The following is a 13,624-nucleotide window of genomic DNA, read 5'->3' as shown; positions in this document are numbered from 1 at the left end:
CAATCAATGATTTTGATGCGACTGTGTATCCATGCAATGCGGCGGGAGCCGTGAATTTTAACGATTTTGAAGTTTCACTGGTTTTATTAGAGAAGATTTAACGATGATATAAGTTWTACTTGGTCTTTACATATTAATACAATTTGAATAAATAAGAATTATGGTTCCAATTACAGTCTATTGATGAAATTTTTTTACGACAGTTTAAAATCCAATATATTTAAAATCTAACATATTTAAACGACTCAACAAATGTGATCGATTAACACCAAGAGCAAAGAACCAAGAGATCGAGAGCAAGACCGAGAGTTTTAGAATAATTGAACGAGAGATGAATGAGATAACTTTTAATAACTAATGGTGAATATCGGTTTGAATCTCACATTGAGGGATGAGGAGAAGACATAGAGGTATGAGAGGGTGAATGTATGAGTGAAATGTGTCAAAAGTATCTTTGGAACATGAAAAGAAAAGATAGCAATGTGCATTGGTAACTTGTACTATATGTTATTTTAATTTTAGATTAAGAGATTTTTAAGACTTAATGCATAAAGTAGTAGTACTTAATGCATTATGAGTTGTTTTTAAGACTCTGTGCATAAATGTTTAGTACCATGTATATTAAAAATTGTTTTTAATACTTTTGATAAATCTGGTTTATAAGGTTCTATAGATATAGATATAGATATAAATATACATTTGGGTTAACTTTCGCTAAATGATCAAAATGAGGACCTTAACTTTGTTGTATTTACACAATACCCTCTCAACGTAAGTTACGAATTCAGTGATCGTACAACCATTGAAAAGGTATGCCCTCCCTGCACTTAGGCAGATTCCTTAAACGAATGGTCCTTCGATCAAATTTCATTTCGCCACTGATACCATCCTCTTCTCTAGGGTTTTCCCTCTCTTTTGACATACCATCTTCATTCAGGTTTTACAGCTCAGTCGAGCGATTCTCCCAAATTTAGGGTTTCTTACAGGTACATTTCTTCTTTCAGTATGTTAATTTTATGTTTATTATCTTCAGATTTTTGATTAATTGGAGTTTGATTTGTGGAAATTGTATAACACTGGCGATGTATGATAAGATGGTACACGTTTATTATCGAGCAACTATGGTTGATGAATGATAAGATGGTAGTATACGCATGAATGATAATTAGCGTTTTCAAATGAGGTTTAGTTACTAGTTATGTCTTTCATGATGATGCTTCTGAATGTCTCTGGAGCATTCAGCCAAGGTCTTCATGATGACCTTGCTCTTCAGACTGTGATTGCTGATTGTCTTTGTCGATGCCTTTGAGTAGTTGGTCCCGGGGCTTTAGAATTCAGTTGTTCCAGGACTTCTTTGAATTGTGGGATACCTTCAACCAAATATAGGTTTGCTATCACTTGTGGACAGGGAAAGAGAACCACGAGAATTGGAATAGGATGTACAAGGAGTTTTAATTGCTCGAACTAAAATATTATTCAATACTGGTATCAAACTGTCAATCTCATATTAGTTGTTTATTCGTGATGGCTTGGAGACCATCTCTTTGTAACACTTGGAAATTTACATATTTTCTTCTCGTCGATTTGCTTAGAAAACATGATTCTTCTTAACAGGTTGCAGTTTGTGATAGTGTTACAAGTTATAAGGAGATGGAACAAGTTGATGATGATTCACATGGTGTTGGTGAAAGCCAGGGCAAGCAAGATGATGAGGTACAACCTATTTGGTTGCCTTCTTATTGTTCTTTACCTACTGAACCAGCAGCTGGAGAGTAGTTGCCTGTTATGTGTTTGGGATGCACTTGATCGCACATGTCTTAGACAATATGTGATGAAATGGATCATGTTGTTCTATGTTTTTTGAAGTAGACAAGTCAACGAGTCCACATGTGAACTCTTTATTTCTTGTTGCAGGTATCTCGTCGTGAAGAATTAAAGAAGTCCTTAGAAGCAAAACTAGCTCTTCGTCAGAGTAATTTAAATCCCGAAAGGCCTGGTTAGTAGTCTTGCAAGGTTCATTTCACATTAAATGGCAGTTGGAAACCCAAATACCAGCACTTGAAACATGAGTACATGAATTACTTGCTAGAATAAGTGCAATTGGCAATACTATCTGCTAATCATTTACAGCAGCTAAGTCACTGGAATCTTTAGTCACGGATTTGAGTTATACCAGCCAACTTTTGACTTTTCCCTTCTTGCATAATCAAAGGGCAGTCTGTTTTGTTTACTCCAATAATTCATGGAGGGTTTCGGTTACTTGCATTTAAGATAATCAATTTTTTCGTGCTCAATAATTCTTGTCCTCTTAGACTTCTTCATCAAAGTGAAATTACATACATGTAACTGGCCAAAGTTTTATGAGATTGACAAATTGGTACCTTTTTAAATATAGAAAATGATTTGTCAACTTGCAGAGGAGTTTGAGTTTGAGATGATTTACCTGGTAATCACCACCTCTGGAGCTTCTATAACTGATTATTAAATCTTTCAACTTTTTGCACCAGACTCTAGTGCTCTGCGAACATTGGACTCCAGCATTAAGCGTAATACAGCAGTCATTAAAAAGCTTAAGCAGATTAATGAAGAGCAGCGTGAAAGTTTGATGGATGAATTAAGAAGTGTCAACTTAAGTAAGTTTGTTAGTGAAGCAGTGGCTGCAATTTGTGATGCCAAGTTAAAAAGTTCAGACATACAGGCTGCAGTTCAGGTAGTTTTCTTTATATGAAATGCTTAGTTCCTGCTGTTGGCCATCTGATAATAATTTACATGGTGTTTAGTTACACATGGACCCATATCAATATGGAAAATGGCTCATAGTCCAATCCTATGCTGAACTTCTGTTGCAAAAGACTAGTGTGGTAGCCAGTTAGTCACAAGTTGCAACATTGGATCTTTGTAACTCATGTCTGGGTTAATATATAAATGCAATATTCTCTTATACTCACACACACTAATGCTTATTAGTATTTGCTTTTTTACTTGATATTTTCTTGGTTAATTTCCACTTCTTATTATGGTCTTTATTAGCTTCTATCTTTCTGTTCCCAAACCCACTTAAAGCATGCATACTGATTAGCTTCGTCTTATATCCAAACATTTCATAGCGGTTAGCTGGTTATCACTAGTGGAACTACTGTGCCTCTTTGATTTCAAAAGATTTAAACTGAAAAGCATGTGACAATAGGTCTTAAATAGAAAAAAAATATGAAAAAGACAGAAACAGATGATCTTATTAAAGTGTAAGATTCTGATATATTAATTATGAGAGGTAATTTGTAGCTCAATGCTTAGAGGAATTCAAAATTTTTAAGTTGATATTTAGTCATATTACATTAAAGACATGTATGATGGTGATGGATCCATTTATCAAGTCTTTTCGTCTGTTTGTGTGAAAAAAGCACACTTGTGTTGTGTATAAACCAGAACGCCATGAGGTCTTGATCAAACATTTTCTGTTAGAAGTTTTTAGGTGGCTACGGGGCTAGCCAGATGATGAGAACTTCTAAGGGGAACTCATGAATATGGCATTGCTCTGATGTTTGCCAATAATGCTTGAATACAAATAACTAGCCAGCAAAATCCTGATGGATGAATCAGTAATTCTGTCAGATGAGAGTAGTCAAGCCTTTGTTTTCATCAACTGTTTATCATTTTAAGCAGAGGTTTCTAGTGCAGTATGTTGTATTATGGGTTAGGAAGTTGGTTTGTATGCTTTTGTTTACCTTGTTTTGCCATTCAGTTGAGTTTTGGAGCAGAATAGTACTGAGGCTTCCAGTACCTATAGTATTATGGTTACCTGCCTTTTAGTATGTTAGAAACCTTGTACGTCACAAGCTTGATTTTTATTTATTTTTCTGTAAATCAGGTCTGTTCGCTGCTTCATCAAAGATACAAAGATTTTTCTCCAACATTGGTCCAAGGCCTCATGAAAACCTTCTTTCCTGGGAAATCCGTAGAGGATGTAGATGCAGACCGGAACTTGAAGGCCATGAAGAAGCGCAGCGCTTTAAAACTTCTGCTGGAACTGTTCTTTGATGGTGTTATAGAAGATACTGGCATTTTTATTACCATCATTAAGGATCTTGCCAGCTTAGAGCACCTCAAAGATAGAGATGCAGCTCATACAAATTTGTCTCTTCTTGCTAGTTTTGCTCGACAAGCAAGGTACTTCATAGGTCTTCCGCATCCTGGTGAAGAACTTGTTGAAGAGGTGCATAAGCTTCTATCCCTTTCGTGATGGTCCTTAGTCTCACATACAATGTGCTTAAGTCGATGAGTTATTTGGTTCTGCCATCATTGTGGTTTAGCATCATGGCAACAACTTCACTTGAGACATTTGGTTCTAATACTGATTATGGGCATTTGCAACATCGTTTTATGAAATAAGAATGTTGATATCATCTATAAATCGGAAGAAGAGTTATCTATCTAATATTCTTCAACTAATGATCATGTTTATATCTATTATTTTCTTTCCCTGGCATTTTATGGCTGTTTACCTGTGGATGATATGTGTAATTCTACTACCTGTATTTTTGACACTTAACTGAACCATGATTGCAGTTTTTTAAGGGGCTTAATATCACTGCTGACCAGAAGAAGGTCTTCAAAAAGGCATTTCATACGTATCATGATGCCGCAGTTGAATTACTTCGATCTGAACACTCTGTAAGCTTTGCTACTTGGAAGCAGTGGGGGATCATTTAACTTCTACTTGATGTTTTCTAGATTATGCATATTTGCACAGTTTACCTAAATGGTTCTTTTTCTGTCCGTTTGTGCTGCCCCAACTTCGAAAATTGAAGTCCCTCCGTCAATTGGAGCACGAGAATGCAAAGATTTTAAATGCCAAAGGTGAGCTCAGTGAGGAAAATGCTTCTTCATATGAAAAACTACGGAAGTCTTATGACCAGCTGTATCGAGGCATCTCTGCGTAAGTCCTTGTTGTTTTGGATCTTAGACATTCTGGTATGATGCTGGCTTGAGTCTTGTGACTGACTGTGTTGGTGCATAGCTTGCTAATTGAGTTAGCAGACATAAGCCTTTTTTTGTTGGTGTGTGTGTTCCAATGCATGCTTAGATATGCTTTATGCTTCACCCTTTTCATCTTTTTATATGGCAGGTCTGATAAGTAAAAGGGAAAATATTTACATTCTATTTTATATCTACTTTTTTGCTTTTAAAGAGTTTCTACTTATATATCTGATTCTTTCAAATTTTGGTGTGATAGTTTAGCAGAAGCCCTCGATATGCAACCACCTGTGATGCCAGAGGATGGTCACACAAGGCTCACGACAGGTGATGATATATCATCTCCTGGTACTGGAAAAGAGGCTTCTGTTGCTGAAGCACTGTGGGATGATGAAGATACTAAAAGCTTTTATGAGGGTTTACCTGATTTGAGGTTTGTCTCATTAGAGGGGATATGCAATTATTGTTCATTTCTAAAATGCAACGTGTCCTGTATGCTGGGTGTTGAATGAATATGTCCAACTTGAATCGTCCTTGAAATGTGTAGGCCTTTAATAGTGAGGAAAACATTTTCTGTGCTAATATTGCTCAGTTTGTTGCTATATATGTTGGTCCTCAGGAGGATGTATTATGATCTTGTATTTTCAGGGCATTTGTCCCTGCTGTATTATTGGGAGAAGCGGAGCAGAAAGTGAGTGATCAATCATCAAAAGCACAAGATCAACAAACAGTAAGTAATTTAACAGATCTGTTGACTTCGTTCTAGGTTAGCTGAGAATAGAATGACATTTCTTTGCTGTTTTTTGGCCTATACTCTCAGAGCATTGAAGAACTATGTTCATTCATCAACTGTGAATACTTAAATTCAACTATATAGGAGTTCTGGAATTGTGTACAGTGAAAATTTCATTCAAGTTCCAAGTTCATTCATTGTGGAAAGATAGTTTGGTGTCTGATCTTCATTGCTTCTAGTGCATGCAAATGAAGTTCAAACACTTGGGGGATGTTTGGTTAGAGGTATTAAGCAATAATCAATGTGAATGATAATAAAAGAAACTCTTTGATTTTATATAATATAATGGGTTCATTCCCCCCATAAGCCCATATTTTTAATCCAGATTAAACTGGGGGGAATGAAAAATCATTCCCATTTCCATTCTCTGTCATTTTTATTTTCATTCCCTTTTTTATTCCCCAACATAAACCAAACAGCCCCTTTTTTTGTTCCAGTTTTAGGGCTTAACATGACAAACTAACTGGGGCATGGGGTTGGTAGAGTCTAGCAAATTAACCACTTAGTAAGTTCCAGACTGAAGATATTGAGACCATATTGGGACTCACAGTCAAATTACCAATGGTATATGCTATCTGTAACAGCTACTCTTATTTGGAACTTAACGCCAACGTGTTACTTATGTAATATTAACCGTTATGTCTTGAAACGTGACTCTATATTTGAACGTGCAATATCGTAAATTCTTCCCATGTCTGAAGGCATATAAGCCCAAAAGCTTGTTAATCTGACACTTTGAAATTTCATTGCACCTTAACAAAGTTTTTTCACACTTGACATCAGAAGCTGTTAATGAAGGTTTCAATCTTACACTTCTGTGTGCATCAATTGACATCAAAATCTATTATGCAGGATTCAGCACCTGAGCCCGACCAAGGTCACGTGGCTTCTCATGACACTGGAGAGACTTCTGTGGATGCTGGGGTTTTACCGGAGCGCAAAAATGAGAAAAGGAAGGATGAGGATGAACAAGATAAAGGAAGTATGAAGGAGTCAGACAAAGATAAAGGGAAAGAGAAAGAGAAAGATGGCGAAACAAAAGGTGAAATTGAGAAGGAGAAGCTTCGAGGTCCTGAAGGAACCAACTTGGATGGTTTATTGCAGAGGCTTCCTGGCTGTGTGAGCCGCGACTTAATTGATCAGTTGACTGTAAAATCTCTAGTCTCCTTGTGTATCTTTGTGGATAATTTTCTCTTAAAGATCTCCCCACTTGCATTTTTAAGGTGTTTGTTTGCATTATTTCAGGTGGAGTTTTGTTATCTAAATTCAAAATCTTCCCGCAAAAAGCTTGTTCGGGCTCTTTTTAATGTCCCTAGGACATCTCTGGAACTGCTACCGTACTATTCACGCATGGTTGCCACACTATCAACTTGTATGAAGGATGTGCCTTCTATGCTGTTGCAGTTGTTAGAGGAAGAGTTCAACTTCCTGATCAATAAGAAGGTTTTATTTTTTGCTTAGAGTGCACTTCTCTAACATAGCTGTAGGTTTATCAATTGCTTATCATTATTAATATATGACAGGATCAAATGAATATCGAGACTAAGATCAGGAATATTCGATTTATTGGAGAGCTCTGCAAATTCAAGATTGCACCAGCTGGCCTTATTTTCAGTTGTCTAAAGGTAAAAGTCCATTTTCATACTACTTGTTAGCTTCTTACCGTTGCATGCCATGATATTCATTTCCGACATTTATGGACATTTGGGATTATAGAAAAACACAAAGTTTCTATTTAAGATTAGCATTCAGTGATTTCTGCTTAATGTTTTGTAACTACTATAAACTGACACTTTTTTTTGTTCAAACTTGCCCTCTTATGAACTTGAGTACAAGTTGCAATCAGCACCTGCTATCCATTGAAACCAGAAAGATGGCCCGATTCTGGTTGCGAGTGCCAGATCAACTATACCTTCTGCTGATTCAAGTTTCTGTTGTTTTCTTTGACAGGCATGTTTGGATGACTTTACTCATCATAACATAGATGTTGCTTGCAATCTTCTGGAGACATGTGGCAGATATCTCTACCGGTACCCTGACACTAATGTACGCATGGCAAACATGTTAGAGATCCTGATGCGCCTAAAAAATGTCAAGAATTTGGATCCTCGGCACAGTACTCTTGTCGAGAATGCTTATTACTTGTGCAAACCACCTGAACGATCTGCACGAGTCTCTAAAGTTCGTCCTCCCTTGCATCAGGTATAATTTATTTTAAAGATCTGTGACTTCATGTTTTTTAAGACATTGCTGTTTGCTTCACTCCTCATCTGATAACTTCTGCAGTATATCAGAAAGCTACTTTTCTCAGACCTTGATAAGTCTTCAATTGAGCACGTGTTGAGACAACTTCGTAAGCTACCATGGAGTGAATGCGAACCCTATCTGTTAAAGTGCTTTTTGAAGGTTCACAAAGGAAAGTATGGTCAAATTCACTTGATTGCTTCACTGACTGCTGGATTGAGTCGCTACCATGATGAGTTTGCCGTTGCTGTAGTTGACGAGGTTGTTTATTATTATTAATGTTGATTACTATTAGCACTTTAGCAGTTGTAGTAGTAGTGACTTGTTTATGGATATTTTGGGGGAAATGCGATCTTGGTTTGGGTTGGATATTGTCTCATAGGCATTAAGCGCCCAAGTCATGTTTGTTGCCCCTTTGTTTGCAGTTGGCTCACTTACAAGACCTATCTCTAAATTCTATTTTAACCAATATAATCTCAGAACCTTGCTTACATGAAAGCTTGCCTTTTTCACTGGCCAGCTGCAGTTTGGGTAAGATGCATGTATGAGTATGTTGGTCTAAGGGGGGTGTTTGGTTGGTTTTCCATGAAGTTCTGTATGGATAAAGATGTCTGTGTGGATTAATCTGTCTGTATAGACTGGAAAGATTTTTGTTTGGAAGGTTTTTTTCGTGGATGAAAGGAGCGTGTTTTTTAATTGGGATGGGCAGGTTTAAAAAAAGTTGGCTTTCTGCATAAAGCTCCCTTTAGAAGCTTACTGAATAAGCCACTTTCTATATCATTAAGACATTACCAAACAGTTCCATATATCTGATCGAATAAGCTGTGAATCTCATTAAGCTGCTACCAAACAGACCCTAAGTTGGGTTTGCCACTATATTGCCTAATTTTTGGTACTCATCACGATAGAGGCATATCCTTTTCCCCTTTGTTCTTTTACTATTAATAATTGCAGGGTGTTATATGGTTCATCGCTCCTTTTTATACTTGTGATTTCATTTTTTCTGTGCAATCCATCGGCAATATTGTGTTTTTGAGTCACATAATTGTTTTTTCCAGGTTTTGGAGGAAATCCGGCTAGGACTGGAGTTAAACGAATATGGAATGCAGCAACGTCGAATCGCTCATATGCGGTTCTTAGGCGAGCTGTACAATTATGAATATGTGGATTCCTCGGTTGTTTTTGATACATTATATCTGATTCTCGTTTTTGGTCATGGGACAGAAGAGGTACAAGTTTATCTTTTTATATGTGGTTACTGGCTTTTAAGCTGTTACATGGTTTTTTTAATTTCTTTTAGCTTGTCTTCCCCTTTTTTTGACATAAAACACCAAGTTGAGACCATACTAAACTTAAAACGCACATATGGTCATACAGTACATTTAGCTTGATACCATTTCCTACCACCGTCAAGGATCGGGTTCAGGCCTGAACGTATTGATGGATTTATCATTTTCTGATCACTTCTGTTTTTTTGTTCCTCCTCTAGCAAGATGTGCTTGATCCACCAGAAGACTGCTTTCGCATTAGGATGATCATCACACTTCTTGAGACTTGTGGGCACTACTTTGGTCGAGGCTCATCAAAGAGGAAACTGGATCGGTTTTTGATTCATTTCCAACGATACATACTAAGCAAAGGTGCATTGCCTCTAGATATTGAATTTGACCTGCAGGTTAGTCTCTCAGATTACATCTAACTTACAATTGGAATGTCATAATTTAAATATATTGCCATGTTCTATTTAAATCTGAAGCCACTTAAAGGGCGCGTTTGGTATAGGGCATATCACGGGGATAAAGCAGAACAAAAACTAGTTGCTCCATGTTTAGTGCAATATTAGACTGGTACAAGACACAACGGAGTGGACAAAAATGTGTCTTTTTTGTCCCACCAAAATAGGTGGAACAAAAATTTGGGAGATTTGATAAGATTGTTAAATATAGAACTATCAACGTCAAATTAAAACCCTAAAACCTTCCACATTTCTTTCACCCTCTTACCTCACCCGCACCCATCCAGTCTGTTTGCGTACCAAAAGCACCAAAAAGGAACTTAGGTGTTGGGTTTCACCTTGGATCGTTGTACTTAATAAATGATTCACGCATTTACAGGACTTATTTGCTGATCTACGCCCCAACATGACTCGTTACTCAACCATTGAAGAAGTTGATGCTGCTCTAGTTCAGCTTGAGGAGCATGAACACACGGTTTTAACTGACAAAGCCAATGGCGAGAAGCATGTCGAGCAGGAAAAACCTACTACCATATCGGCATCTGGAAGCTCCTCGGTGAATCGTCAGGCTCTTGCAAATGGTATCGAAGAAAATGGTGGGACCCATGAAGAAGGTAATGGTGAATCCGACAGTGCATCACAGGGTAGCACAATGGATCCAGACGGGAATGATGATGAGGAAGAGCTTGATGATGACGCTTGTGACAGCGATGATGATTATGCTGAAAGGGATGGTCCAGTTTCTGACGAGGATGACGAAATCCATGTTAGGCAGAAAGTGATGCTAGTGGACCCTGAGGAAGAAGCCGAATTCGACCGAGAATTTAGGGCTCTAATGCAGGTACGGTGCTGGACTTTATTTATTCTATTGGAGTCCTTTACATATCCTGGCTCACAGTCACTATTTGTTCTGAGAATCGACTTTCAACTGGTTCATTTATATATACAGCAAGTCCCTTCATAATGGGGCAAAAATAATTGTCCGTTTTAAAAGCAAGTGCCTACTTTCCATTTCTACCCTTAATCATGAGATGGAGAAGTTTATTACTCCATCTATTACCAAAGGTAAAATTGTCATTTGGTTAATTAAAAAGTGTAATAACTAAACATTTCTAGAACTTTCTTTTTCATTGGGTACATTTATTTTGGGAGAAAGGGAGTATATCCTAGATACTACCATGGTCGAAGTTAGAAATCGTCAAAAAGTCAATATTAATGTTCACTTTGATCGCAAAAGTCATTACTGTATGGCTTGTTGAATAGAGGGATTACTTTTATGCCTTATTTGCCCATAGTTGGAGTAAGAATGATGAACGGTAACATTAGCTTGATTTAGGGGCCGTTTACCAAACTCTTATCCGATAAGTAGTTATCTGATCACTTACCTTACTGCATGATAGTGACCGTGGATCTTACCCGATAAGAGCGATGGCAAGGACCGAGAGTCTTACCCAGAGAGTGAGGGTGACGACTCTTATCCGGTTAGCACTTGCCGGGTAAATTGTTACATACAATGCTGTTTTTATGGACTAGAGTCTTACCTGGTAAGATAAGTGAGTCTTGATTCTTACTGGTAAGTGCTTACTGGGTAAGTGTGTAGGTAAACGGCCTCTTAGTCTTTCTACCGAATTATTCATCGAGATCTTAAACAGAATTCGAACAAGGTTGAAGTTGATTAAAAACGAATGCCTCACCACATAACTAAGTTTCCGGTAGAAGTTCTATTTTGTTTGTCAACATATCAATCACCTCGTATATCTACACAGGAAAGCTTAGATTCACGGAAGCTGGAGTTGCGAGCGCGGCCAACACTAAACATGATGATTCCAATGAACATCTTCGAGGGGTCAACAAGGGGGGATCATCACGGAAGGGTGAGCGAAGGAGAAAGTGGCGATGAGGCAATAGATTATGAATCTGGAGGACGCAAAGAAGTCCAGGTCAAAGTTCTCGTAAAACGAGGGAGCAAACAGCAAACGAAACAGATGCTGATACCGAGCGACTGCTCTCTGGTGCAGAGCACGAAACAGAAGGAAGCAGCAGAATTGGAAGAGAAACAAGACATAAAACGGCTGGTGTTGGAATACAACGATCGAGAAGAGGAGGAGCTTAACGCAATGGGAAATCTTCCGGTTGGCTGGAGTCAAAGTGGTGGCGGCAGAGTCGTCTACCGAGGCCACTCATGGGAAGGGCATGGCGGCAGGTCTGGGTCCCGCCATCGGTATCCACATCATACTGGTGGCGGATACTATTATAGCCGAAGAAAGTGAGTATTAATTTTTCAGCCAATTTCAATCAACAGGATCCCCAAGTTAACTAAATCGAGCTACCGATGGGCTGGAAAAGCATGCGTTTGGGGTTATAGGCGAAAGTTGCAGTTTTATGTGTATATTTTGTGGATATATGACACACCTATTATGTAGGTAGTGAGCGAATGAAGAAAGCATATGATCGTATCGTGGTTTGGTTTTAGTAGATAAGGTCCACTGGGTCGATTTCGTTTGGCTTTTTGTGTTTGTATTATCGTCGCCAACGATCTTAGTGAAATGTTCCTGAATTAGACTTTGCTCGTAAGTTTTCGTATTGTGGCCTGTGAGTGCCAAAGATCTCGGTGAAACGTTCGTGAATCCTGAATGTCCATTACAACTAAAATAAGAGTTTTTGTCGTATAAGATTATAAAAAGGCCCCTGACATGGACTAATTCTAACAAATTTTGACCGCAAGAAATAGATTCCACTCCATTCGCTTGTACTGCACTTTACTGGCTCTAAGACCCAACATAGAAATCAGTCCTAAACTCCTAATAATCTCGGTGGTTATATTTGTTGCGTGTGTCTGGAATCGATTCCTGGATAGATGGGATATTCTACCACATCGTTCAGGGTCTTAATCATTACGTCACAACCCTTGTGGCTTTCACTTTTTTTGTTTGTGCAGTTACAACTCGGGTTTTATTTGCTTTTGGGAAAGATAAATGCATGGGTTGGTTTACCATAGATAACGTAGATAGGGGTACACAAAAACCTGAACTACCCAAATCATAAACATCGAGTTGAGATGTATAAATGCCTTTACATTGTGTTCTCAAATTTGAGAAGAAAAGAAAAGAAAGGAATGGAAAAAAAATATTTTTCATGTTCTTGCAGGAGAGAAAGGAAATGAAAGATGTTTTTATAAATATACAGTTATTTACTTTCCAGTGGGTTGTAATTGATGGGTAGGGTAGATGTGTAATTTTATAAATATTTATAAAAATTATTTTCTCTTTTATTTCCTTTCCTTCTTTTTTCCTTCCATATTTGGAAGGAAAGTTTGGGAGGAAAATCAACATTATTTTTCTTCCTTTTCCTTTCCCTTCATTTCCCTGCTTAAAAAAACTCAAGAAAACGTCGTTTTCTTTTCTTCCCCCCTACTTTCCTTTGTAAGAAAACCCCGAGAACACAATGTTAAAGTGGCCAGCGCAACCGGATCAACCCGCATACTAGTAGAAAGTCAAGACCTCTAAGAACTTTGTTGGAAATTCTAAAAATCCTTGAACATCCAAATAAGAAAACAAGAAAACCATGGGTTATGCACCTGACAAAATGACTTGATAACATATATTAACGTTCTATAAACGAAAACATTGTGTGTATATCTCTGTGTGTGTGTGTGTATGTGTCTATTCAAGGGATAACGACATGAATACTTTGGACTTCGAAACCTGACCAACATAACCTGCATGGTGTGCGTTGGTTTGAGTTACGTTTCTCAAACAATAAATATTGGATCAAGTGGTTTAAATGCTTTCAAATCGGTTAATCCAACCCGTGTTGACCCCTACTTGTTCATGGCATTAGATGTTGGTTTTTGTCTAAGAAAGAAAAGACACGTTCTC

General features: G+C 37.8%; 1 protein-coding gene across 2 annotated transcripts; it reads left to right on the top strand.

Annotated features, from left to right (window-relative positions):
- Nucleotides 1-842: 842 nt before the first annotated feature.
- On the top strand, nt 843-12,354 carry LOC112529338 (regulator of nonsense transcripts UPF2). Of its 2 annotated transcripts, XM_025140573.1 has the most exons (19): nt 843-986; nt 1,409-1,485; nt 1,615-1,713; nt 1,915-1,996; nt 2,508-2,710; nt 3,869-4,213; nt 4,567-4,671; nt 4,809-4,936; nt 5,234-5,407; nt 5,623-5,704; nt 6,620-6,916; nt 7,013-7,210; nt 7,291-7,392; nt 7,718-7,969; nt 8,054-8,272; nt 9,070-9,240; nt 9,501-9,686; nt 10,126-10,587; nt 11,513-12,354. In XM_025140573.1, exons 3-19 carry the CDS (start codon nt 1,651-1,653, stop codon nt 12,014-12,016), a joined length of 3,573 nt encoding a protein of 1,190 aa, XP_024996341.1. In that variant the 5' UTR covers nt 843-986; nt 1,409-1,485; nt 1,615-1,650; the 3' UTR covers nt 12,017-12,354. The 2 variants fall into 2 exon arrangements, with proteins under 2 accessions (XP_024996341.1, XP_024996340.1); XM_025140572.1 differs by lacking the exon at nt 1,409-1,485.
- Nucleotides 12,355-13,624: the final 1,270 nt, after the last annotated feature.

Source organism: Cynara cardunculus (assembly GCF_001531365.2).
Source record: "Cynara cardunculus var. scolymus isolate 2C chromosome LG 16, CcrdV1, whole genome shotgun sequence".
NCBI classification, from domain to species: Eukaryota; Viridiplantae; Streptophyta; class Magnoliopsida; order Asterales; family Asteraceae; genus Cynara; species Cynara cardunculus.
This window is presented reverse-complemented; position numbering and strand designations above follow the sequence as displayed.